At 39.1% G+C, this 26,353-nt stretch overlaps 1 protein-coding gene and 1 long non-coding RNA gene across 2 annotated transcripts; one reads left to right on the top strand and one right to left on the bottom strand.

The window, feature by feature from the left end:
• Positions 1 to 25,644, top strand: pik3ap1 (phosphoinositide-3-kinase adaptor protein 1). The gene is made up of 17 exons (XM_008430038.3): positions 1 to 1,040; positions 2,208 to 2,633; positions 3,498 to 3,733; positions 4,385 to 4,529; positions 4,619 to 4,761; positions 4,844 to 4,976; positions 10,094 to 10,290; positions 13,088 to 13,265; positions 13,341 to 13,403; positions 14,227 to 14,478; positions 15,753 to 15,803; positions 18,188 to 18,381; positions 18,454 to 18,526; positions 18,648 to 18,815; positions 20,282 to 20,352; positions 22,060 to 22,163; positions 23,710 to 25,644. Exons 1-17 carry the CDS (start codon positions 1,010 to 1,012, stop codon positions 23,819 to 23,821), a joined length of 2,577 nt encoding a protein of 858 aa, XP_008428260.2. The 5' UTR covers positions 1 to 1,009; the 3' UTR covers positions 23,822 to 25,644.
• LOC145554997 (uncharacterized) lies at positions 1,048 to 2,374 on the bottom strand. Its single transcript, XR_014091031.1, has 3 exons — positions 2,282 to 2,374; positions 1,489 to 1,610; positions 1,048 to 1,412 (listed from the first exon to the last, which is right to left on the bottom strand). It is a non-coding gene; the product is annotated as an uncharacterized LOC145554997 (long non-coding RNA).
• Positions 25,645 to 26,353: the final 709 nt, after the last annotated feature.

Genomic DNA, 26,353 nt, shown 5'->3' with positions numbered 1-26,353 from the left:
ATAATTAGATAGATATTTTTATATATATACAACTTGAACCAGGTGAAGCTAAAATTGCCACTTGCGTTCTGGGTTGAACATATTTGCAGACAAAAACTGGTTTATCTTAAATGGAAGACATGTATATTTTCTGACATTTTTGGCTTCATTGCTGCTCTGATTGTGCGTTTTTTTTAAATCAAATGGCTGTTTTGAGTTTAGAAACTAGACCAGAAATGCTTGAGACGTCGTTTTCTGCAGTGGGTTTGTATTAAAAAGCCCCTGTCCGTGCAGCTCTTCACAGTTTCTCCCACGCCTCTTCCTCTCTCATGCAGCACAGAAGCAACATGGCTGCATCTGTAAAGCAGGTTTTACTGCCCGGTTTGCCATTACCTGTCGTATCTCCGAAGTGCTGAAAAGCACAGGTTTTTTTTCTGTTTTCTGATGATTATCAGTTTGAATTTGAACTCTGATCTCACCTGCTTGTGTGAAAGCCTCCTGCATGCTGCACCTTGTTAAGGAAGTGAAAAATAGGAAGAAGTTCACAGGTGAATCGATACGTTTGTTTGTTTATGGGGCTTTTTTAGCTTTTTAAAAATGGAGAACAAACAAAAACTGCCCTGAAATGTTGTTGCCTGTTATGAAGATGTAGGATGCGTCTTCTGTTCGTGTGCTTCCTAAATTAAACGTGTCGTCTCTGACTCTGCAACATGCCGTTTTAAATAAACACGCAAGAGACGTGAAGGCCCACGAGGCTGTGGTGACGGCAGACTTGTTGCAGTTTCTGATGAGACAAGGCTGCATTTTCTCACTTCTTCAACTGTTTCAGGAAGTGGGGCAGAGCTACCAAAATCAGGAAACTAAAGTGTTGCTATTTATACGACTGAGCAAAGGGCCAGAGCTGGTAATCGCCGGGTTAGTGTGAGCCGACGAGCGAAAGAGAGAGCGTCGGTGGAGCCGGAGAAAGGGAGAATATCTGGAGGAATGGCGCCGCTTTTGGGATGATTTTGTGCAGATCTGAGCCCAAACCATGGAAGGACTCCCATCTATTACCGAGTCAGGTGAGTGCCACCCGTCCCCCAAGACTTTTACACCCGAATATCACAACAAGTCCTCTCACTTCCTGCTTACTTCTCTGGGAAATTACGGGAATTTACTCGTTTTTTGATGATTTTGGCCGTCGTTTTTGCTGAATTGCGTTTGGTCGGCCTTTCATTGAGAATTAGCATCTTAGCTAAAAAAAAAAAAAAGAGGAACCAAACACGTCTGCATCCTGTGTGGTTAAATGCATACAGCAGCTAATTAATAAAGCCCACTTGGCGTTGATTCGGTTAGTTCTTGGGCCGCCTCAGCAGCAGACGCTCGGCCGCTGATGAAGGTGAGCGCTGCCGTTCGGTGTCTGAGCACCGAGCTGAACTCGGCCCGATTAGCGACTGTAATGAGTCAAACAGAATTACTCAGAGCTGTGTTGACACACACCGATGTTTGCTCAACTCGCCGTTGACTCACACAGTTCACACGTTCATCCCTCAGCCAGTCACCTTGACTTTCAGCAGCTGGAATGCTGCACCGCGTTTCACAAGACCTGCTGCAGGGAATAACGTCGCCAGGCTCTGAAATGTACCGTTGCACTGTAAAAACACAGAATGTCACAGAGTATTTACAAGCAACAAATGTGGCTTCATTATTCAAAGCTTAGTTATGAACTAAATATTTAGTTGGTAAATAAAATATTTAGCTCCAATATGTGGATAACATGCTAAATATTCAGTTTATTTCCAAACTAAATATTTACTTAGTAAAATATTTACTTTGAAACTAAATATTTGGTTAGCAGAATAAATATTGAGCTGGTGAGATAAAAACTGATCCAGCAGGTTTTATATTTAGCTCGAGATAACGGAGAATGCTAACCATTTCACTCCTAACTACACTTGTAGTTCTCAAGAAACTAAATATAAATATTTACTTTTCATCAATTTTAAGGAAGTATTGCCTTAAGACAAGAGTCTATTTACTGCTAAAAAGTTAGTTATAAGTTAGTTTTGTCTAATTTCAAGTTTACTAATATATTTGCATTAGAAAGTAGACCACAGATATTTGGTAACATTTTGTGTTTTTGCAGTGTAGTCTGAATCAGAAGAGGTTGAGGCTAAACCCACTGATTAAAGTTTTCTTTTTCCACCTGGATGCATTTTAAAAACGCGCCTCAATGCTTTGTTTTGCAGCCATCTCAGAGTTTTCCTCGGCGTTTGAGCTGCTGATTCTGCACACGGAGGAGGCCCAGGAGTGGGCCGCGTACCTGCAGCAGATCCTAAAATCCTCCAAACATTTCCGCCGGGGCTCCGTGTTGCTCTACGCCGTGAGCTCCGCCGACCAGCTCCACGGATACAACTTTGAGGATTTCCAGCGCTGCAAATGCATCGTGGTGCTGCTGACGGGATTCTTCCTGGACGTCCTGTACGACCCGGATCTGCACGGCGCGCTGCAGAGGCTGCTCTGCCCTCCGCACCGGGTGGTGGCGCTGCTGTGCGGCGTGACGGAGGCCGACTTGAACGTGGAGTACTTCGAGGACTGGCCGAGCTGGAGGAAACTCTACGCCGACGACGAGCCGGGCGTTTATGTTTCTACCGTTCTGGAGTCAATAGCTGACAGTATGCAGACTTTCATCACCAAAACAAACGACAAATCCTTCACCGGAATTAAATATTTATCCACATTTTGCTTTGAAACATCTGCAGAGATTTGATTTTTTAACATTCGGAAATTTAAAATTTACTGTGTCTTTAAGACGGACAGATGGATAAAACCAACATTTTCTAAAACTCAGTTCATAAATTGTTCTTTCAATTCATTTATTTATTTCAAACAGGATTTTAAAAACAAGAAAATAAATAATCAGTAGGACAAGAGAAAATGTGAAAAGGAGTAAAAAGAAGTGAACGTTATTTAATCCCATTTTAGCGTAAATAAGTAAAGTAAGTAAATATCTGATTCTGATACTTTTTATTATTTAAGTTTCATTTATCATCAAACTTCTGACTTTTAGGTGTTTTTGTGGTTTTTTTCTTTAAATTGTTTTGTCCAAACAGAAATTTGGACAAATTTTATAGCCGTCTATGAAATACGTTAAAAACAAATTAATCTGGAAAAAATAGAAAAACAAAGAAAATTTATGTGTTTTTCCACATAAAATACAAAAAAAACATTTGAGAGCAAATAAAAGGAAAATGCTGAATCAGCGAAGTGCAGACATTTATCATTTTAAAGTAAATCGAAACAAAATATTTAACAATGAATGAAGTATTGATTTTATCGTATCTGATGTTAAACCCATTAGCCATATTATCAATATTTTGGATCGATCAGCCCAAATCTAAAGCTTTCCTTGCATTTAAAATGTTCTTATTCCTCCTTAAACCCGAAAAGAAGAAGGATTTTAAAGTGTTAACATGTTTCCAGTTGTGCCTGATAAATTGGAAAAAAATCTGAAGATGATTTTTCTGTTCTGTCCGAAGGCAGGCGAGCGGAGGCCGAGCTTCGGAGCGAATATCCTGCAGCGGAGTCGCTCATCTGCGCCGCGGCGGCGGCGGCTGCTCTGTCCAATGAAAACCCCGAAGAGGCGGAACCGGAGGAGCAAAGCGAAACGTTCCTGGCGGAGGAGCAGCGAGCGAGCGGCGAGGATTCAGCAGGAGAAGATTCACCGACCCAACCCACATGTCGGACCGTTCAGCCCAGCAGAGTCCAGTGTGGGGTGAGGATGAGGAAAGAAAAACCGGATAAATGTCCGATTTTTATGGAGTTTATGTTTGCAGAAAATATTTATAAAAAGTGGTTTATTGGAGCCAAACTACGAGAATTTCTGTTTAATTAGATTAATCTGTAAGACTGATTAATCAAGTAGCAATAATATTTGATTAACCGATAAGAATGATTAATCAAATGCATATTTGATCATTAGATAAAATTGATTAATTAAACAGATAATTTGATTAATCGTAAGATCGATTAATCAAATAGAAATCGGTAAGAACGATTAATCAAATAGATATCTTTGATTTATTAATAAGTTAGATGTTTGTTTGAGAAACCTGACTAATCGAACAGAGATAATAGATTAATCTGTAAGACTGATTAATCAAATGCATATTTGATCACAGATAAAATTGATTAATTAAACAAAGATAATTTGATTAATCGTAAAATCGGTAAGAACGATTAATCAAATAGATATCTTTGATTTATTAATAAGTTAGATGTTTGAGAAACCTGACTAATCGAACAGAGATAATAGATTAATCTGTAAGACTGATTAATCAAATAGCAATAATATTTGATTAATCAATAAGAATGATTAATCAATCAAATATTATAGGTAATATTTATTCTGGTTTGTTCTGCTCAGGATCAAGAGACGATTTTCATCGTCTTCAGCAGCAGAGTGGGTTTCGGGTCGCCGGTGGAGGTGGAGTTCTCACCTGAAGGCGCGGCGTCCAAACGGGTTCTGGCCTCGGTGGAGAACGAGTTCACCGTCAGCGTCTCCGCACCAGGCGAGCGTCAGCAGGAAGACGGTTCCTCTGATGCATTTCCTAAACATTATCTCATTATCTTTGTGTTTTCTTCTGCCATTTCTACACAGAAATGCCTGCAGGCGTGACTTCGCTCACTCTGCACGCCGACGGCTCGCGTGTCGATCTGAGTCCGGTCACATTTTACACCAGCATGGGAGAAGTTAGCCGGTGTCTGACCCAGGCTGCTGACCCCGTGAACTTCATCTGCCAGGTGAGACACTTCTGCTTCCTCTTGTCTGTCCTGGTTTTTCTGTTTGTTTGCCTTTTTATTCGTTGACGTTTTTTGCTTGCAGGCCTTTAACTTGACCTCCAACGCAGCAGAATCAGTGGACACTTTGCTAACGGACTCGTTAAAGTCCAGGATGCCTCCATCCGGTCTGCAGCTGCTTGGAGTCAAACAGATTGAAGAAGACAACATGTCAGCCTGTGAGTAAAGTTTCTGATTTCATGTTGAGGTGATTCATTTTTTATAAATAAAACCACAACCCTGCAAAAACACAAAATCTCACCAAGTATTTTTGGTCTATTTTCTAGAGCAAATATCTTAGCACACTTAAAATAATAAAACTGATTTACAAGTAACTTTTCTGCAAGATAGAGGAACTTGTTTTAGCTCAATACATGTTTAATATTTATAAAATAGTACTAGTTTCACTGACAATGTAGGGGAAAAAATTCTTATAAGCAGTGGTGGGAAGTAACGAAGTACAAGTACTTCGTTACTGTACTTAAGTACAATTTTCGTGTATCTGTACTTTACTTAAGTAGATTTAATAATGGGGACTTTCTACTTTTACTCCACTACATTTTACAGTAAGTATCTGTACTTTCTACTTCACTACATTTCTACAAAACTGTCGCGTTACTCGTTACATCCAAGTCTCGTTGTGTTTTTTTTTCCGTTAAAATGTGAAGTTCAGGGTCTTAAGGTGGCGCCGTAAAATCCGAGCAATAACGTGACTTAGTGTCTGTTGTCACCCATCGGCTCCACCTTTACTCGCACGGAGCTCCAAGACATGCGCAGTGGTTTCCTCTGAGCGTCAGTAATATAATAGTACTGAAGCGCTGCATAAATCATAAGATATGGCGACATGTAAAATCAGCAGCGCTTCGCTTTCACAGACGGTGGGACTTTGTCCAATTTTTAACGTCACTTGGAAGGAAAGCTTAAAGAAAGGTAAGATCTGTGGACGTGATGCTAGCAAAGCTAGCTGTATAGACTGAGACACATGTTGCATCTGCATGACTGACATGTCGCAGATATGGGACAACGCTGTGACCAAAGTGCAATATTGTAATTTGACATTCAAGGAGGATCCGATTCTTCTGGACGGATCTTGACTAAGTCCTATAGTACTGAAGCCTCAGTGAGAGCTGTTCTTTGTTCTTGTAATGCTCTGCGTAGACTGCAGTAGCTATTTTATTTCATTAAAATATCTTTATATTTAATTGGTGAATAAATAAAACAAGAACGTAAGAAGGCAGAGCATGCTCATTGCTCTTTGTTTTCGTCACCTGTCATGGTGGAAGACGTTGCAGCAGGAGGGAGGATGAGAACAATCACGGTGCTCCTCCTGCTTGGTTCTACTTCCTCCTGCTCCTACTTCTTGCTTATTGGGCCTTGGACAGTGTTCATAGTTGAGCGTTGTTAATTGCTGTTTAATGGTGCAGACAATTATTATTTCTGACATTGGCAATATGGGCAACCGCACAGGGCGTTATTTCTTTAGGGATGGCAGGAGACCTCTGTGTATTGTGGCACATAGATGAAAGCAAAACAGAATGAGGAAGAGTTTGAATTGATACTGGTTAAATTTATTTCAGCTCTAAGTATTTCATATCTAGGTGGGAAAGTGAATCTTTCAGATCAATTTGAGAAGCAGTTTTGATAGGTGCACTAAATTTTATTGTCATGTAGCGCGGGGTGCTGGTTTTGATTTGGTCTTGGGTTCGGTGGTCTAGACTACAACTCTGCTACGAGGCTCCTTGGCTCCATGTCCTCCTGTGCCAGTTGGATTTCTTTCAAAATAAATGTGTGGCAAAAAAAGTGAAGTTCATGTTATGTTAGGACAGGAGACCAGATGTTTCCATCCCTGAAATTATGATGCATAGAATCATATATCTAAGTCTAAACTATGTTACAGAATAAACGCAATAAAAACATGCTTTATCTGTGGAATATGATCATTTGATCGGTCCACTTAATGATATTAGTGATTAGGCAATGCATTCAGCAAGTACTTTTACTTTTAATACTTAAGTATTTTCAAAAACCAGTACTTTTTTACTTTTACTTAAGTAAAATGTTAATGTGGTACTTTAACTTTTACTTGAGTACATTTTTGTCTGTGTATTTGTACTTTTACTTAAGTACATTTTTTGAGTACTTTCTCCACCACTGCTTATAAGTGACATGATATGCAAGAGAAACTATAACTTCTTCATCAATATTAAGAAATTATTAATTATCTTGCTGAAAAGTTACTTGTGAGTTAGCTTTGTCTCATTATAAGTGAAATAATTTATCTGCACTAGAAACTAAACCAAACAATACTTTAGCATTTTGCAGTGTTCCTATGCGATTCAGCTTGACTTTAATCTTCCTTCACTGCTCGGTCTGGGCTTTCTCCCATTGAACTGGATTTCTCTGAAAGAATTTCGATGACCAGGAAAAGTCGTTGCTGCTTTGTTTTGTAATTGCATTCGGTTTGTAGTTTTAGTGATGGCAAAGAAGGACGTGAACGAAACCGTTCAGTACGATGACGTATTAGCATTGCATATAAGAAAAGGAGCAAAATTATAGAAGAAAATTGCACATTTCTGAGCACTGAAACTCAAATATTTGCAAGAAAAATACTCAGAAAAGTAACTTTTGAAATTGATAAATTTTCAAGTTTTTTTTTTTTTTTTTTTTTTTAGAAAATTTCTAAGGTTAATCTCAAAATTTCAATTTTTGTTACTTTTCAAACCCAGAAATTTCCACATTTTTTTGTCTAAAAACATTTCTCCATCCATCCATTTTCTTTCACCCTTGTCCCTCAGTGGGGTCGGGAGGGTTGCTGGTGCCCATCTCCAGCTAGCGTACCGGGCGAGAGGCGGGGTCACCTGGACAGGTCGCCAGTCTGTCGCAGGGCAACACAGAGACACACAGGACACACAACCATGCACACACACACTCACACCTAGGGGCAATTTGGAGAGACCAATTAACCTGACAGTCATGTTTTTGGACTGTGGGAGGAAACCGGAGTACCTGGAGAAAACCCACCATGCACAGGGAGAACATGCAAACTCCATGCAGAAAGACCGGGGCCGGGAATCGAACCCAGAACCTTCTTGCTGCAAGGCAACAGCTCTACCAACTGCGCCACTGTGCAGCCTTAAAAACATTTCTGAGTAGTTAATTTATTTTTTGTTTTTTCTTGCAAATTTTTTACCTTTGAAACTCAGAAATTTCTACTTTTTAAAGTAAACTTCTCCACATTTCTGAATATCTTTGGTGGAAATTCAGTCTCCATCTACAATGGCCCTAATGCATCGTCACAGTTCAGTCTGTTTTCCACGCTTCTAAACTCTAAGCTAACATTGGCATCAGCACTTCTCCTTTTGCAGTGGCAGATGGTTGTTAACAGTGCAGACAATTTGTGGTAAACTGAAGCGTCAAACTGGAGCATCACAAACAAACGGGTAAAGCTCAAAACGTCGACATCTTGCCTCCAGTTTTTCTACACACACTTTTTGCCTTTTGTCTTCCTACTTTCTGCACTGCAAATCATGAAGCGCAACATTCAAACTTTATGCAAATGCAGAATCGAAAGGAGCGCATGCAGCTACTTTATTTTACAGCTACGTTTACAACCAGTGGAGAAGTGACAGATACCATGCGGACATTATCTGGCTGTTTTAGAGAGGAATCACGTTGCGGCTGAGAGGATTTTATTGCTGCAGCTGATTGGGAAGATTATAAAACAGTGACTGAGATAAGGCTGTGTTAGATCGTAGAATCATTACACGTACGATACACAGTTGTCCTTGAATACATCCTGTTATTTTTGGTTAATAAATGAGAACCGGTGTTGAGTTTCTGTCATGGAGCTCTGGCTGTGAACTTCCTCCTCGCACCACTCCCAGGGTTGATTCTCACCCTGAATGCAGCAGCAAAGGGGATCAATGACTGGGACTGCAGCTTTTAAACTCAGTTTGAATCATTTTTGGCTTAAAGAACTTATTTTACAACCTCGTTTTGTGAAAGCTAGCTTCCCCATTTTAGCTCCTGTAACGAAATAGATGATTAGCTAATTATATATATATGCATGTGAGCAGACATTGGTCTAAATTCACGCATGATGCCTTCATCCATTGTCTGCCCGCTAATCCTTACAGACAGAATAAACAAACATGCACACTGATACATAAGGCCAGTTTAGAGAAGCAGTGGGGTTTTTGGACCGTGAGAGGAAGTTGCAGGAGTATCCAGACAGAAACTGCGCAAACTGCACAGGGAGAACATGCAGAGTTCATGCAGAAAGACTCCAGGTTGGGATTGGAACTAGGACCTTTTGATGCAAGGCAACAGAATTACCAGGCAGCCTCATGCATTGTCTCAAAGTGTGGGCGAACTGTCCTGGTGCAGTGAGAAACTATTTAATCTATTTTAGGAACAAATCTGCAAACAGTTTCACAAACTCTCACCAAGAACTTCTGATCTAGTTTCTACCAACAGCTCAGCAGACATGAAGTAAGACAAAACTAGGTTACATGTTTCAGCAAGACATTAAATTATTCTGCTGGCAGATAATTTCACTCACAACAAGATGTTTGTCACAAAATAAACCGTCTCCCAGTGGAACAAGTACCTTTATTTATGTGGTACGCTAATTAGCATGCTAAATTAATATAGCATGCTAACCAAATATTTAGTTTGGTTAGCATGGTAATCAATTAGCATGCTATATAAAGGAATATTTAGCCTCTGACTGGATCCTTAGTTTGGAAGTAAATATTTAGTTGGTAAACTCCATATCTAGTTTTCTAACTAAATATTTAGTTTGGATCTAATTATTGAGTTGGTAAAGTTGATATTTAGCTTGTTAACTCAATATTTAGCATGCTAATCAAATAGTTGGGTTTGCTAAGCACATATTAATATTTAGTTGGTAAACTGAATATTTAGCTTGTTGACTAAATATTTAAATTGGAGCTAAATATTTTTGTTCCAAACTTAATACTTAGCTGCTAAACTAAATGTTTATAATGAATAACATATTTTGTTTCTCTCATTTCTTCCTGAAAAGTTATTTGTAAGTTAGTTTTGTCTCATTTGTACTAGCGTGTTTGTAGAAACTAGACCGAAAGTACTTTCTAGGATTTTGTGTTTTTGCAGTGCATTGAGAGCAAAACTGACGTGCAGATTCTTTTTTACACAATCAGGCATGCAAGCAACTTTTTACATTTGCCCCTGAGTGAACTCTCTCCTGCTTCTGCTTTCCAAATGATGCTCACTTTAGTTCACGATTTAGATTTCCAGTCTGCTTGTGTTTCAGATCAGCGCAACGAAGAGCTGCCCACGTTGCTCCACTTTGCGGCCAAATATGGCTTGAAGAAGCTCATGAGCTCCCTCCTGCGGTGCCCCGGGGCTCTGCAGGCTTACAGTGTGATGAACAAACATGGCGACTACCCAAACACGCTGGCAGAGAAGAGCGGCTTCCAGGACCTCAGGCGTTTCATGGACGAATTTGTGGTAAGTTCACTCATGAATCGATTAACGAGTTAATCTGAAGTTGATTGCGCTTATCGATCGATTAGCGATCAAGTTATAAGCAGCCATTTTCTTAAAAACTTGAGTTTTCCCTTTTATAAAGAGGGCTGACCGTCTTTACATAATATAGGGCTATTTTTTCATCCATTCATCCATTTTCTTTACACGAACCCAGAACCTTCTTGCTGCAAGGCAACAGCTCTACCAGCTGCGCAGCCGCTATATTTTCATAATCTGCTGAATTTAACCAAAAACATAATTCAATTTGAACTTTATTTTGTGTCGGCTGTACTAAATACTGACTAAATAAACAGAAAATTGTGGTTTACTCACATCTTCGCGTTCGTAGCACATTGTCATTTTTAGTTGAGAAGTTGAACTGGTCCGTCTTGCAGCTCGGCTGAATCAGCGCTATTAAGGTAATATATTTTTATATATTAAGAATATAAACATATCAAGTGTTTATATTTCCAAACGGAACCGCATGGAATGGACCTTACCAAGCTCCGCCCAGAAACGCCCCTGAAAGTCCCACGTGACTTCATGTCTCACAAGCAGAGCCTCGCGTTGCTTAGCTTCTAAACATGGCATTTTTCGTTTCGACTGACTCTCTGCAGAGCATTTCTGAGTCGACTAGTTTAGCATTTCTGCCGGATTTTCACAAAATATCAGCCACGACAATGGAACCAACAAGTTCATGTCATCTTTTTTGGACGACATCAAGATGTTTTAGCCACACGATGCCTCAACATTGTCCGCGTCACAGCGAAATGCTACCAGTCCATGAGGAAAACAGCAGATCCTCAGCATAAATATAGCTGTGGACAAGATCACTGATGGCTGTTGTTCTTGCAAGGCTGGTTGAGTCGGGCATTCATGGTTTTGAGGGTTCGAATGTGCCTAGGACTTATACACGGTAATACACAGTACTGATACACAGTACTCGGTGCTAGCGTGGCTAACACGATTACAGTTTAGTAAAAGCTAGCGTGGCTAACATGATTACAGTTTAGTAAAAGCTAGCATGGCTAACACGATTACAGTTTGGTAAAAGCTAGCGTGGCTAACACGATTACAGTTTAGTAAAAGCTAGCGTGGCTAACACGATTACAGTTTGGTAAAAGCTAGCATGGCTAACACGATTACAGTTTGGTAAAAGCTAGCATGGCTAACACGATTACAGTTTGGTAAAAGCTAGCGTGGCTAACACGATTACAGTTTAGTAAAAGCTAGCATGGCTAACACGATTACAGTTTAGTAAAAGCTAGCATGGCTAACACGATTACAGTTTAGTAAAAGCTAGCATGGCTAACACGATTACAGTTTGGTAAAAGCTAGCGTGGCTAACACGATTACAGTTTAGTAAAAGCTAGCGTGGCTAACACGATTACAGTTTAGTAAAAGCTAGCATGGCTAACACGATTACAGTTTAGTAAAAGCTAGCATGGCTAACACGATTACAGTTTGGTAAAAGCTAGCGTGGCTAACACGATTACAGTTTAGTAAAAGCTAGCGTGGCTAACACGATTACAGTTTGGTAAAAGCTAGCATGGCTAACACGATTACAGTTTAGTAAAAGCTAGCGTGGCTAACACGATTACAGTTTAGTAAAAGCTAGCATGGCTAACACGATTACAGTTTGGTAAAAGCTAGCGTGGCTAACACGATTACAGTTTGGTAAAAGCTAGCGTGGCTAACACGATTACAGTTTGGTAAAAGCTAGCGTGGCTAACACGATTACAGTTTGGTAAAAGCTAGCGTGGCTAACACGATTACAGTTTAGTAAAAGCTAGGGTGGCTAACACGATTACAGTTTGGTAAAAGCTAGCGTGGCTAACACGATTACAGTTTAGTAAAAGCTAGCATGGCTAACACGATTACAGTTTAGTAAAAGCTAGCGTGGCTAACACGATTACAGTTTGGTAAAAAGCCTTTTCAGGTGAAATAAAATCTTTAATGTATGTCAGATACGGTACACATTGCATATTGATCTGTTCAGCTAACGTAAGGCTGTAACAAACAGGCTTCAGGATGTAGAAGTTGTATCGGTACTGCCATTATGCTGTACTTGGCTAAAAGGTTTTCATAATGGATGTGTTAATTATTGACTTTATTTTTTTCATTCACTAAACACAAAGAAAGCAAAGCAATAATACTTACACCAGCAGACACTTTGTTCTTATTGATCCTATGAGGTTGAGCTGGAAATGCGGTCGTGCACAAGCTTTGATCCAAGCAAGGCTTTCCGTTTCAGAGTTTGGAAATATGTGAATTTTAGTTCCACAAACACGATCAGGATACCTGACATCGCGCAGATACCCCACTGACAGTGGAGAACCGTTCTTTTTCGAGTCCTGATGCAAAAACTTTCTGTCGGTCTGCTGGTCCACAAAGTACATTAGCATGAGTTTGTGAGCCGGTAACCCACGTGATAGCTGCGCTGTGACGTAAAATGGGCATTAGCCAATGAAAGGCGGCCCCTGTGGTCAGGTCCATCCGTTTAGCATCCCGCACCGGGCTCTCTTTGGACCGTTTTTCTTTTTTTAAGGCCGCCGCCATCTTAGATTCTGTATTAACGGCTCCGCTGCGTAAGGCTGCCCAGCGGCGCCCTCTGCTGGGTGGCGGCCAAACTAAAACATTAAAGGAAGGTTTAAGCGGGCGATTGGAACAAATTTTAATCTAATAAACAATTAAGTCGATTAGTCGTTTACGTCCCTACATAGGAAACATTTTTAAACATTTATAATTAGAGTTTAAAAGTCTTGTTGGAACCTCTCAGGAAACGGCAGACCTGCTCCAGTCGCACCTGGAAGACAACTTGAACTTGGACAATGAGCCGGAAATCTACGAGCCGATGTCAAATTCTTCTCAGGACATCATGATGAAGTACTCCAGCTGCACCGAGGATATTTATGAGTCGATGCTCGGCCTCGACCCCGAGTGTGCAGAAGACTTATGTAAGATCGGCTCTGTGATAAAAACACTCCAAACTCTTACAAAATGATGCTGATGGTGAGACACGATTGTTGCAGATGAAGTCATGACTGCAGTAGATGAGAATCCAGAAGAAGCTATGCTCAGGAAGTTCTTCCAAGGTATTTTATCTACTTACATCATACAGTAATATTATTAATTATTAAAATTACCCTGCAGATAAGACAAAAATAGTTTGGGCGTTTTCGTTATAGTTTATCTTTATTTTGTCGTCACTTTTTGTTTGTTGAATTCGGTTTGTTTTAATTTGTATTTAGTTTGTTTGATAGTTTTTCTCAGTTAAATATTGTTTAGTTTTAGTCTAGTTTTTAATAGTTATAGTAGTAGTCTTGGTTAAAAATTAAAAAGTTAAAGTATTGTGACTGTGCGTACAGAAGGTACCATTTCCAAAAATGTTTTCAATTATCGCTGAACAACAATCGGTTCTGGCATTTTTTTGTTTTGTTGTTTCTTTTCTTTAACAGAAGAGCAAGACGTAACATAAAAACATTTCTGATTTTACTTCCTTTACAGATAATATATTTAAATATTCCTCCTAATAGTAGCCTGAACAAAGTTTAACAAAGATATAACTAATGACAGAACATATAAGCAAAATATCAGGTCAGAAAAAAACAGTTAAGACTTTAAAGCACAAATAAAAATAAAATCTGGGGTTAACGGCAAATTAAACTCTGATATAATTGAGAAATGTTTGCTGGTTCTGCATAATTTTTTTTAAAGATGTACATAATAATAAAGATTTGTTCTTTTAAGTTGGTAAAGATTTTGTATGTAATGTAAAATTTGACCAGCAGGATAATATTATTATTGTTGAAATATTAAACTTTTGCATTCCATATATTCAGTTTTCATTACTTTGTTAGTTTTCATTCAGTATAATAACCTTATTTCTGAATGTATTTGATTTTTCCCGTCTGGCAGCGAAACCTAACGCCGCCGAGAACCAAGTGAACGCCGCGCCGCCCACAGCCGAGAACCATGACGGGAACGAACACAACTTTGATGAAATAGAGGAGGAGGAGGATCCGTACAACATCTGTCCAGACGATATTTATGACACCGTGGATACAAACAGCACCTACAGCCCGGGAGTCCAGAACCGCCCTCCGGCCCCCATCCCCAGACCCGAGGCTGAGCCCGAACCCGAACGACCCACAACCTACATTTCCCAAGGTCTGCTGTTTACTGCTACGTTCTTACACACAGGGCCGGCCCAAGTTAAACAGGTGCTTAGGGCCTCCACACCACCAGGGGCCCCCCAAGAGCACCAAGCCAGCACGATAAAACATACATATACAAAATAACATTGAATAATATGAACTAAATGCTATTATACATGGAGAAAGCATTTCTACATTGTTTTCATAGTTGTTGCATAAATAACTGTTAATCACATCCTGTGGAGAGACAACAAGCTCAAACCGTGGCAGTGGCAGCTAGAGTGGCACTAATGGCTGCTGGAAACTGCCACAGCCTCAGAGTGTCGGCTTCTGTGTCCGATGGCACGGCTCCTGTGGCCGATGCCACGGCTCCTGTGGCCGATGCCACGGCTTCTGTGGCCGATGCCACGGCTCCTGTGGCCGATGCCACGGCTTCTGTGGCCGATGCCACGGCTTCTGTGCCACGGCTCCTGTGGCCGATGCCACGGCTCCTGTGGCCGATGCCACGGCTCCTGTGGCCGATGCCACGGCTTCTGTGGCCGATGCCACGGCTTCTGTGGCCGATGCCACGGCTTCTGTGCCACGGCTCCTGTGGCCGATGCCACGGCTTCTGTGGCCGATGCCACGGCTTCTGTGGCCGATGCCACGGCTTCTGTGGCCGATGCCACGGCTTCTGTGGCCGATGCCACGGCTTCTGTGGCCGATGCCACGGCTTCTGTGGCCGATGCCACGGCTTCTGTGGCCGATGCCACGGCTTCTGTGGCCGATGCCACGGCTTCTGTGGCCGATGGCACGGCTTCTGTGGTCGATGCCACGGCTTCTGTGTCCGATGCCACGGCTTCTGTGGCCGATGCCACGGCTTCTGTGGCCGATGCCACGGCTTCTGTGGCCGATGCCACGGCTTCTGTGGCAGGTTGAATGTTGAACATGAATCAGTTTATTTCGAAAGAAAAAAACAGGAATCGTGGCAGCTGACACCAGAGGTGCCACTACAGCTGCCAATGCCACGATTTGAGGTTTCAAATTCAAAATATATGTTTTAGTTTATTACTCCTGTAAGGTTAAAATCAATAATTATGTAAGCTAATTGCAAATGGTGCTAATGACAGCAGGTATGTTACACACATAGTGATAAACCATCTGGTGTCGGGATGGGGGGGGGGCACAAATAAAAATCCACCTCGGGCCTCAGAAAGGTTTTGGCCAGCCCTGTTTAAACCCTTTGAGTGAATTTCCTCTGATTAAAAAGTATTAGTTTCATTAAATATTTGTGTTTTTTACTTGCAGTTTTTTCAGATGTGTCCAAACGTAACTCGGTGGACAGCGGATGTCCTGCAGGTGAGACGGTTTCTGTTGGAGACTTTTGGTCTCGTGAGAAGCAGCAACACGATTTTAAACCCTTTAAAAAAGATTAAAGAGCTTTTTTATTGACTTGTTTATTGTTTCACCATGGTGGAATGTAATTTAGCAACAATAATTTGTGAATTTTGCAAACTCAGATATTTCTTTATGGAAAATGCACTTTAATCATAAATATCTCTGGACTTTGACACATTGAATTTCCCCCTTTCCTTCCTGTAAATTACAAATTTCCTTCCTGTAAATTACAAATTTCCTTCCTGTAAATTTCAGATTTCCTTCCTGTAAATTACAGATTTCCTTCCTGTAAATTACAGATTTCCTTCCTGTAAATTACAGATTTCCTTCCTGTAAATGTCAGATTTCCTTCCTGTAAATTACAGATTTCCTTCCTGTAAATTACAGATTTCCTTCCTGTAAAAAGGTGATTTACAGGAAGGAACCATTCAAAATTCACATCTGTAGATATTTTGCAGCTAGTACGACATGTGGTTTTGTTTGTTTTGTGTTTTGCTGATGTGTTATGGCCACCGCTCTCGGCCTTTTCAGGCTTTACTCTGTCCTGTCGTGAACTTTGACACTGAACTCCAGACCCTAGAAACTGAAATGCAGCTTTTATGGTTTTTCTCAGAGTTGCATGATTTAACATTGAGGAAAAATGCTGAGATGTCAATTTTTTCAGCTTTGACATAATATTTAATTTGCTTTTGTTGTGTTGTTATTTACACTGTAAATCATTATATGTCCCAAGACTACACTGGTGGTAATTCGGATTTAATTTGAGCACTTTTTGCAATATTTAAATGCATTTGATTAGAATCCATTGTTACAAAGCAGCCAAAATATAAAAATTTGTCGTACAATGAATTAATTTATTCACTTCATAATTTAGTCTAATCTTTCCTGGAGTAAATTTCCAGATCTTGAAAAAGAGGCTCATATTTTAGCAGCATTTTCTGACATTTGTTATTAGGAAAGTGAAAGACGGTGTTGGTTTATTTTCTGCGGCTGCGAACAGAACCGAGCAAAAGCTTCTAAACCTTTGTGGTGTTTCTGCTGTGACTCCAGCTTGGTCAAATAAAACCAGCAGTCAGTGCCGATAGCTCTGTGGTCAGGGTAAAGTTTACAACCGTGTCTCCTCCCAACAAAACGACAGACATTAACGCTTCACTCTAAACTTAATCGATTTACAGCCACGCCGTTTCTCTAGATGTAAACAGGCAGATTAGATTTGTCGAATTAAAATTAATTTAAAATGAAGTTTTGAGCCACTCACAATTTTAGAAGGTGACTCAAAAAAAAATCTAAATATTTGAAAACGTATGGGGGGGAAAAGCAGTAATTTTATGTTGTTGCAACCCAAACAAAGATGGGAAAAATATATAGGGGTTTAAAATGTTTATTATTTATACAACTGCAGCTATTACAGTATTTTAAGCTCGATCCGAAGCGCTGAAGGCAACAGCTGTTGGTTTTGTAGACGTGGCTTTTATTCTGCGGTTGAGTCCAACCAGTGCCTGAAAAAGCCCTCAGGTGCCCACCGCACCGACGAGTTTGTTTCTCAGAAGTACTTCTTTTAGGTAGTTCTTAAGTATTACTGTTCCTTTAACTCATTTAAATTAATTTATTGTTTTTTCTTTTACCTCTACACCAATATGTATTTATTTCTGAGTTTCAAAACTAGAAATTTTTCAACATTTGAAACTTTGAATATTTCAAAAAGTTGAAAAAAAAAACACGTTCGTTTCTGAGCTTGAAATGTTGAAAATTTGCTGGAAAAACGCAGATATTTTGAGATTAAACTTTTTAAAGCAGAAGTTTGAAGTGAAATTTACACTTCAAACTGTAGAAGTGTAAATTTCAGTTTGAAAAGTCCAAAATTTGCTGGAGAAAACTCCAATTTCCAAAGTTTTTCTGGAACATTTTTTAACCTAATCTCCACATTTTTTCAAGCACATTTTGACTTTTCAAGCTCAGATATTTTTAAGATTTTTCTACAAAGTTTCTGAGATGAGTCTCAAATTTTCTAAAGTTTTCTTGCAAATGTTCTACATTTCAAGCTCTTTTTCTACAAAATTTCTGATGTTAATCCCAGAAATTTGTAGCAAATTTTTGCCTTTCCAAACTTAGAATTTTTTTTTTTTTCTATAAAATTTCAGAGTTATTTTCTAGCAAATGTAAAAAAAAATTAGGCTCAGAAATTTCCAAGTTTTTTTAACAAAATTTCTGAGAAAAATATCTGAGGCAGAAATTTCTCCTCCTTTTTTCACAAAACGCCGTCCTACTCCTGTCATACGTGTCCTGATCAAAACAATGAAATATGGGTAAAAATAAAATATTCATCCCACTTCTCTTTTTTTCAGCTCGCCCTGTGAGCGAGGCTCCCTCCTCGACCTATGACCCCTACGGCGGGATGAAGACCCCGGGGCAGCGGCAGCTCATCTGCCTGCAGGAGCGGGTCAAAGTGGGGGAGATAACGGTGGACGAGGCCGTCCAGGAGTTCAAAGAGTGGCAGTTCGACCACGAGCGGCGCTCTAACTCTCTGCGCTATCAGCAGGTAGATGATCAACAAACATCCTGGTCTGATAGCAGCGCCATAAACCTCACATTTACTTCTTCTTCCTTAAAGGACAACCTGAAGAAACTACGAGATAGCATCACGAGACGTCACAAAGAGAGAGAGAAGACGGGGCAGGAAATCGGTGAGGTGTTTGGAGTTGACATGTCGACATCTTGTTGTGTTTCTATCTGTTGATGCGCCGCGATCACACGACTTCCTGTTGAGCTCATGGCGTCTGATGTGGTCTGCTTCGTCTCTGCCAGATTATGAAATAAGTGCACCGCTGCAGAGGAACCTCTACTGGGGATCCAACATGACAGTAGAGTGCGACGTGTACGAACCCACGCCCAGAATGGTGGCTCCGCCCCCTGCGGCGGCTCAGCCAATCAAAAGAGGGAGCTGGAAGACTGGCAGCACGTCCAGCACATCGAGTGAGTCTTTTTTTATTTTATTTTTAGGGATGAATATTATTGAGCACGGAGTAACCCAGAGCTGCACCTGTGATGAGCAGGCGGTGAGTTCAAGGTGCCTCCAGTAGATGGGAGAAAAGGTTACCAGGACACACATGGAAAATATCTTCCAAGAAAAGAAATGAGGAATAATTTCTATATTTAGAGGCTTACTCTCTCCAAAAGAGGACATTTGGATCGCAAAATACTAATTTCTGTAAATCAGAAGTATTGTTTATGATTTTAAGAAACAGTATTTGTTTTTGTCTAGTAGAGATGTGTAAACGCCATAAAGTAAATACATCTTTTATTGCAGAGGCATAATATCAAACAAAAAAAAAGATAAAATAAAAAAAAAATCAATATTTTGTTTGCATGCAGTGGGGAAGAAATAGTGTTAAAATTCACTTTTTGCATGTTTTTATTCTTCCATTCGGGTCATTTTATTAATTTGTTATTAAAAAAATAATACAATAAAAATACAAAATTAAATTTTAATGCAGTAGAAAAAAATATCTGGTGTTAAAATTCACATTTTGCATGTTTTTATGCTTCCATTTGGGGTTTTACTGCTTCAAAAAGCCCAACAGTAAAAAAAAAAAAAACACTTTTTGTGGTAAGGATGTGTTTTGATGTCTGGGAAATGAATCGTTTCTGCGCCGTTTCCTAGCAACCCCAGAGGAGTTCCGCCCGTACCCTAGCAACCCCAGAGGAGTTCCGCCCGTACCCTAGCAACCCCAGAGGAGTTCCGCCCGTACCCTAGCAACCCCAGTGGAGTTCCGCCCGTAACCTAGCAACCCCAGTGGAGTTCCGCCCGTAACCTAGCAACCCCAGAGGAGTTCCGCCCGTAACCTAGCAACCCGAGCTGAGCTCCAGGACGTTTGGTCAGCTGGTTTTGCTGCTGTATTTCCTGTGAACATAATGGACTTTTTGAAGGTTTCTTGTTGTTACCGCTGCTCTCCAGTATCTGGTCATGAGGAAATGCTGAACATGGTTCTATTTTTACACGTTTAGTTCATGAAATAGCTAACAGATCTGTTGATCTGTTTTTCCTGTTTCTAAAAACATTTTTGACCGATTTGCACTGTAACATGTTCAGTCAGTGAATCAAAAAGCCTCAAATAATAACCTCAACCTTGGTTTTATAGAGAAAATAACATAATTTTTGATAAATATGTACTTGAGGAAACATTTCATATCTGCGTTTTGGGTCTTCAAACACAGTTAAATGAGATTTCTTTGCAGAAGCTCCATCTGGTGTTGCTTATTTAGGTCTCAGAGTTAAAATCATTCAGAAATGTTCTCCTGACAACATGTTGATGTTGACAGAAACTTTCTCTCTGTTGATTTTTCTGTGCAGCAGCCGAACTGAGTGGCTTCACGCCGTCACTCACCACAGCTTCTCACCTCAGACAAACTACAAATCACGTGTTTTCTTTTCACTTCAGGCACAGAGAGCAACAGACTCAGCACTCACAGCAACTTTAGCCTCAGCAGCGGGACAGAACCGGACTTCGAGGTGAGCTCAGAACCTCGGGTTTGTCTTGATGCACTGCAAAAACACAAAATTTCACCAAGTATTTTTGCTGTAGTTTCTAGTGGAATATTTTAGTTCACTGGAAATAAGACAAAGTAACTTTTTAGCAAGGAATAATCAATAATTCCTTAATATTGATGAAAACTTTATAGTTTCAGTGGCAGATTATTCACTTATATTGAACTTATTATTCACTTTATTTTGAAATTCATCAATATTAAGAATTTATTGACCTAAAACAAGCTCTTTTATCTTGTATATGTTGTACTTGTAAATCAATTTTGTTTTATTTCAAGTATGCTGAGATATCTGCACTATAAAATAGACCAAAAAATAACTTTGTGTTTTTACAGTGCAGAGAGAAGTCAGTGATAATATATGCAGTAACATTTTTTTCACATTACTCTTCCCACCAACAACCATCTCCTTCAACAGATTACATCTGTTTTTAACTTAAGTTGTGTGTGTCTACAAACTAGACTAAAAAGAACTGGTTTTGTGTTTTTGCAGTGTAAATCGTGCAGTGAGAACAAAACCCTTTCTCTCAAACCTGATTCTTTCTCCTTCTAACTCGGAATCGTGACTGAGAAATCTTTGCTTCAGATTTTATCTTCGCTGCAGCTCTGACTTCTCGCTCACACTTTGTTTTTGATGCTGCATAAAGCCGTAGCTGTTCGATAGCGGAGGGAGTTTTGTTTTCAGGCTTTGTTCCGTTTTGTTTCGGGAACTTTGACTCTCAGCTTGAGGAAGTTCTGACCCAAAGTTTGAGGTCTGCATTAAAGTTCAGTTAATCCGGTTATCACTTGCGTCACTAAAACCATGTGTGGAATTTAATGTGGGATTTTTAAAGCGGCTCCATCTAGTCGTAACAAAAGAAAGTACACCCTGTTTAATTGTGCCTATACCAATAAAGGAACAATAAAAATGATCAGAACCTTTGACGGTTGTGCAAATCAAATAGAAGAGGAACTATTATGCAAAACTTTTGTTTTTGTTCTTCCATTTTGGTTTAGTGCTTCTGAAAACAACGCAGCCAGATTTTTGGCAATATGTTTGTGTTTTTTGGTGTCTAGAAAATGAGCTGTTTCAAAAACTTCTGGAATGTAGCCCGTTACCTAGCAACCCCAGCAGAGTTCTGCCCGTTACCTAGCAACGCAAGCTGAGCTCCAGCACTTGGGTCGCTGTATTCGCTGTACAATGGTTGCTGGAAAAGCCAAGAGTTCTGTTGTTGACTCACCATCCAGAAACCACTTGCTGCATTCTTGTTGGCTGTACAGGAGGTTCTACTAATGCTTTTCAAAGATGCATGGTTGTATAATCGCAATCATTTTTATGTGCGAGTGTAAGCGTTGAGTTTTGGGGGCGTGGCCAGTAGCAGCGTATTTGGGTTTAAAGTGACATAGTGACGATTTTGTGCAAAAAATGTAATGAACAGGATTTGTTTAGGCCACCGATCTGAACCTGTTGAAGGAAGCACTAGGTCACCTTTAAAAGACATTTAGCTTTTCTTTTCATATTTGCAGATTTATTCATTCATGCTTATGCAATGATAAACTAAATGATTAAGAATAATTATGTAATCTGGCAAATCTTAGTTTTCGTCCTTCCTGATACGTTAAGCGTTGCTCTGACTGATCTTATTTTCCCCGTATGGTTCATATATTTAATGTTTGCCCTTGGCCTTTAAAGGACGCAGTGGAAAATCTTCCTCCTCCTCCTCCTCGGCCTCCGCGACCCTCCGACCCGGCGCCCGGCATTCCTCCACCCAGGCTTCCTCCGCGGATCCCAGAAAGGTAAGGAGGCGTAATTAGGGGCAGAAAGCGCCGCTGAAGACCAACCAGAGAGTCGGTTGGTGATAAAGAGGAAGCGTTCACCCTTCAGCGAGTCTGCAGCTGTGAGCTGCAGGGGGAAGAGTAAGAAAGTAATAGTAAAAAAAATACAGACCTATAAATATCTGCAGTGCAGAGTCACATTCTCAGAAAAGTTTAGGTGACAGTTTTAGACCGAGGTCCAGAAAATGTCGTCCTTCCACCAAATTTAAGGGCTGAGTTCAACATTTCCCAGAAGGAAAAGCGTAAAGCGTAAATTGTTCATGTCATTTGCAGAATAAAAAGATCTGCGAAATGAATATCTACTGATTAAAATCCTGTGACCTTTATTATTAGCGTGATGCAGAATTTCCAAACCCTTTATTCATCGGAACGACAGGAGTTAAGAAGGGCAGACATTAAATGTCACGTTTAACCTGAAAGCCTGATACTGAGGTGCGATTCATCTGGGTGGGTTTATTCATCCGAGCTTTGTGGAACTGCAAGATCTTATCAGCATCGCTGTTTTTAGTCTGATGAGGCGACACATTTTTTTTCTAATCCGAGAAGACTAAATGTTTGTAAGTAGGTCGCGTGGTTTGATAGATGTGTAACGGCGGCATGGGAAAGTGCAGCTCGGTGAAAAACACGCGTTTGATTTATTTACAGCCTGAGAAGCTTTCAGAGAACAAAACGACGATGCAGCTCAGATACGTCTAATTCTGTCGCAGCAATAACCAATAAATCAATTAATTACGTGATAAATTAAAACAAATTGAATCTTTTCTGTTTGCATGATTTATCTTTTCTCTCATTCTACCAAAAACTGGAAGATAAAAGTCTTCAGTTTGGTGTTTTGGTCTCAACTAGCCGTTTGTTTCAGGGTAATTTTGTTTACAGTCTTCATAATTAGTTTTGTTTGTTGTTCTCTTTACTTATTTAGAGTTTTTTAAATGTCTTCCAGTGTTAAATGTTCATTTTTAAGAATGTGTTCTTGTATTATTGTAGAAACTTCTCGAAGAATTTGAATTATTGCGTTACAACATTTAATAAAGTATTTTTGAATTTAAATTACTGATTATTATATAACAAGATTATTTCTTATCAGAATAACTTTTGTCGTCCTCGCAGGTTTAAATACATTCTAATTTCCAGCTAATGGCAAAATAAAACTGTTATGCAATTAATTTTTTATTTTAATGGACCAGTCAGAACCAGGACATTTACCATTTAGGATTTTAATAATTAGCAACATTACAGTTTTAACTATTTTAATGTGAATTTTTTCTCCTTTTTGCTGCTCAGCATTAAATTAAACATTCAATTTTAAAAATAAGCAACTCGACCATGAATCTGTCACATTTATTCCAAAACCTGATTCTTAGTAAATAATATAAAATAATAATAATAATAAACAAACATTTTTCAAACAAAGTCTATAAAAAGTGGCAGGAAATTTTTCCAACATCCACATTTTTTTCCAGAAATGTTCTGGGATTATTCCAGGATTTTCGTGTTTTCTGTGCTGCAGGGCGCCGGAGACGGTGCACGAGCGCTACATTTCCTGCCCGACGCGCGCCCTTCCTCAGAGACCCGCGCCCAGACAGCCGCAGGCGGCGCCACCGGTTCCTCGCCGCCGGTGATGGCCGGCCGCCTGCAGCCCGGTCGGACTGGACCCACCGGTACCGAGGAGAACCAGTGGCTGCCTGCAGCTGAACCTGATGCTATGGAGATTTTCTTTTGTGATCTGAAAAAAATAGTGCGAATTGTTTCTGTTAATTATGTTTTTCATTTGACATTATGATGAATATGATTAAGATATTTTTGTAAAAGTGCCATTTAGGGTCACAGTAGATGTTTAAATTAGTCCAATTAAAGTTCACACATAAATCTGCTGTCCATGTTCCGGCATCACAGGAACAATATTTAATTTATTGAGTCCAGCAGGAGCTCAGGATGGTTTTTATAGATTCTTCTGTTCCTTTAAGACACTTTTCATGTGTTTTATTGCACATGAGAGCATCAGACCAATGGTCAGCTGCGTCGGGTCGGACCGATGGACCCGTCTCAAACAGAAACACCTGCAAATGATGTATGAAGACTGGATGTGCTGCTGTAAAATATCAGTGTAAATTCTGCATTAATGTTGCTTACTTTATCTGACCTGCTCTTGTTTGCACAGTCGAGTTTAAATGGTGTAACTTTGCATTGTTGTGCTTGATAAAAGGTTTCACAAAGTAACTGTCGGCTGTTTGTTGCTGCTGGAAGAAATGAGTTTTACGGCGGCGCGTTACTGTTGCCTACGGTACTACAGAAAGGACGAAAAGGAGAACATTTCTGCCAGAACACTTCAGTAAAAAATGGAAATGTATGGTCTTGAAAAGTTTAAAATGTTTGCCTTGAAATTTTTTTCAAAGGTTTTTTCTGAAGAATTTCTGAGATTAATCTCAAAATGTCTTTTTTTTCTTTCAGGTGTTTGAAATTTTACAGAAATCTCCTTGGAAATTTTCTAAATTTTAAAGAAATTTCCCTCTGGCAGTTTCTGAGCTTGAAAATTTGCTAAAAAAAACAAAAAACTTTTGCATTAGTCTCAGAAATTTTCTAGAGAAACCTTGAAATTGAATTTCAAAGTCAATTTTTTTTTTTACTTTAGAAAATATTGAACATTTTTTCTGTAAGTTGAGAATGTCAACATTTCAGATTTTTTTTTCTAGCAAATCTTTGACTTTAAAGGTCAGAAATACAATTTTTCTATTGAATTTCTTAAATATCAGAATTTCACTTTTTTTTTGCAAACAAAATTTTGGAGATTCCAAAATTTCCCATTTTTTTCTAGAAAAATGCTGAGGTTTGTTTTCTTGCAAATTTTTGACTTTTAAATCTGAGAAATGTCCTGCTATTTTTTTCTAGCAAAATTATGAACTTTTCAAGCTCTGAATTTACCAAACAAGAACATTTCTTGCAAATTAAAAAAAAAATTGTGAGAAAAAACTCAGAAGTTTTGGAATTAATCTGAGAAATTTTCTAGAAAAGCTCAAAAATTTTCTATTTTTTTCTAGAACATTTCTGAGATCTAAAAAATTTCTGAGTTCTTTGGTAAAATCTTTTCTTTCTAAATTGGTCCTAATATGTTGTGCCAGTTTTGACTTCTTTAATCTTGGCTCTAAATCGGTCCAATAGCGCCCCCTATGATTATTGCTATGTATTGCAGAAATGAGATCTTTTTATCCAGAGGAAGGCAGAGTGCGGTACCTAAACAAAGTATTCACGTAAGAGTAGCACTACTTCAAAATAAAATCACAGAAGTAAAAGTCGTAAAATACTCAAAGCTACTCAGGTAAATTAAACTGATTTCTACCAAATTCTGCTTTCATTGTTCTTGAAGACACTTGCAACTTTTTCTTTTCAGTTAAATGCAAAAAAATTACATATAATAACAAATAAAACTCGTGCAATATTTACTACACTCTGGTTTTTGTGGAAATGAAGTTTGTAAATCATTGATGATGATTTTGAGTAAAAGTTTCTTGATGTTTGTGATTCTGTTTGCTGCAAAATTAAGAAGAATAATAAAACCTGGATAATAATATATATATATATATATATATATATATATATATATATATATATATATATATATATATATATATATATATATATATATATATGTTGTACCAAATAATGGAGCATGAAATAAGAAACTTGAGAAAATCAGTAACTAAATGAAACACCTTGGTTTTAGGCAATAATTTATAATAAAGAATATTCCCCATTTTTTGCTCCGAGCTGTAGTGTTACAATGTGGCCACTTGATGGCGCTCTGACCTTCTGTACTTGGCAGGTGGGCTCCATCTAAATGTTCTCATCTACAAACGCAGCTGTCTGCTGAATCAAAGTTTAAATAATAATTTATCCTATTGGTTTATATAAATTCAGGCTTCCAGGAGGAACTTCCTGCTTTACCCTTCAAAATAAAACAGATTCACTTCAATTAAAGTTTCTGTTTTTAATAAAAAAATATGCTCTAAAGCTGATGTACTTTCAATTCAATTTCCGATTTATTGTTTTTAAATATTATACCCACAACCTAAATCTAACCTTTGACCCGAAACTTGAAAAACAAATGATAAACCTTTATTTGAATCCAATAATTTCTCACCATCCATCTCAATTAG

The sequence above is a fragment of the Poecilia reticulata genome, chromosome 15, assembly GCF_904066995.2.
Source record: "Poecilia reticulata chromosome 15, P_reticulata-male-v2, whole genome shotgun sequence".
Taxonomy (NCBI): Eukaryota; Metazoa; Chordata; class Actinopteri; order Cyprinodontiformes; family Poeciliidae; genus Poecilia; species Poecilia reticulata.
This window is presented reverse-complemented; position numbering and strand designations above follow the sequence as displayed.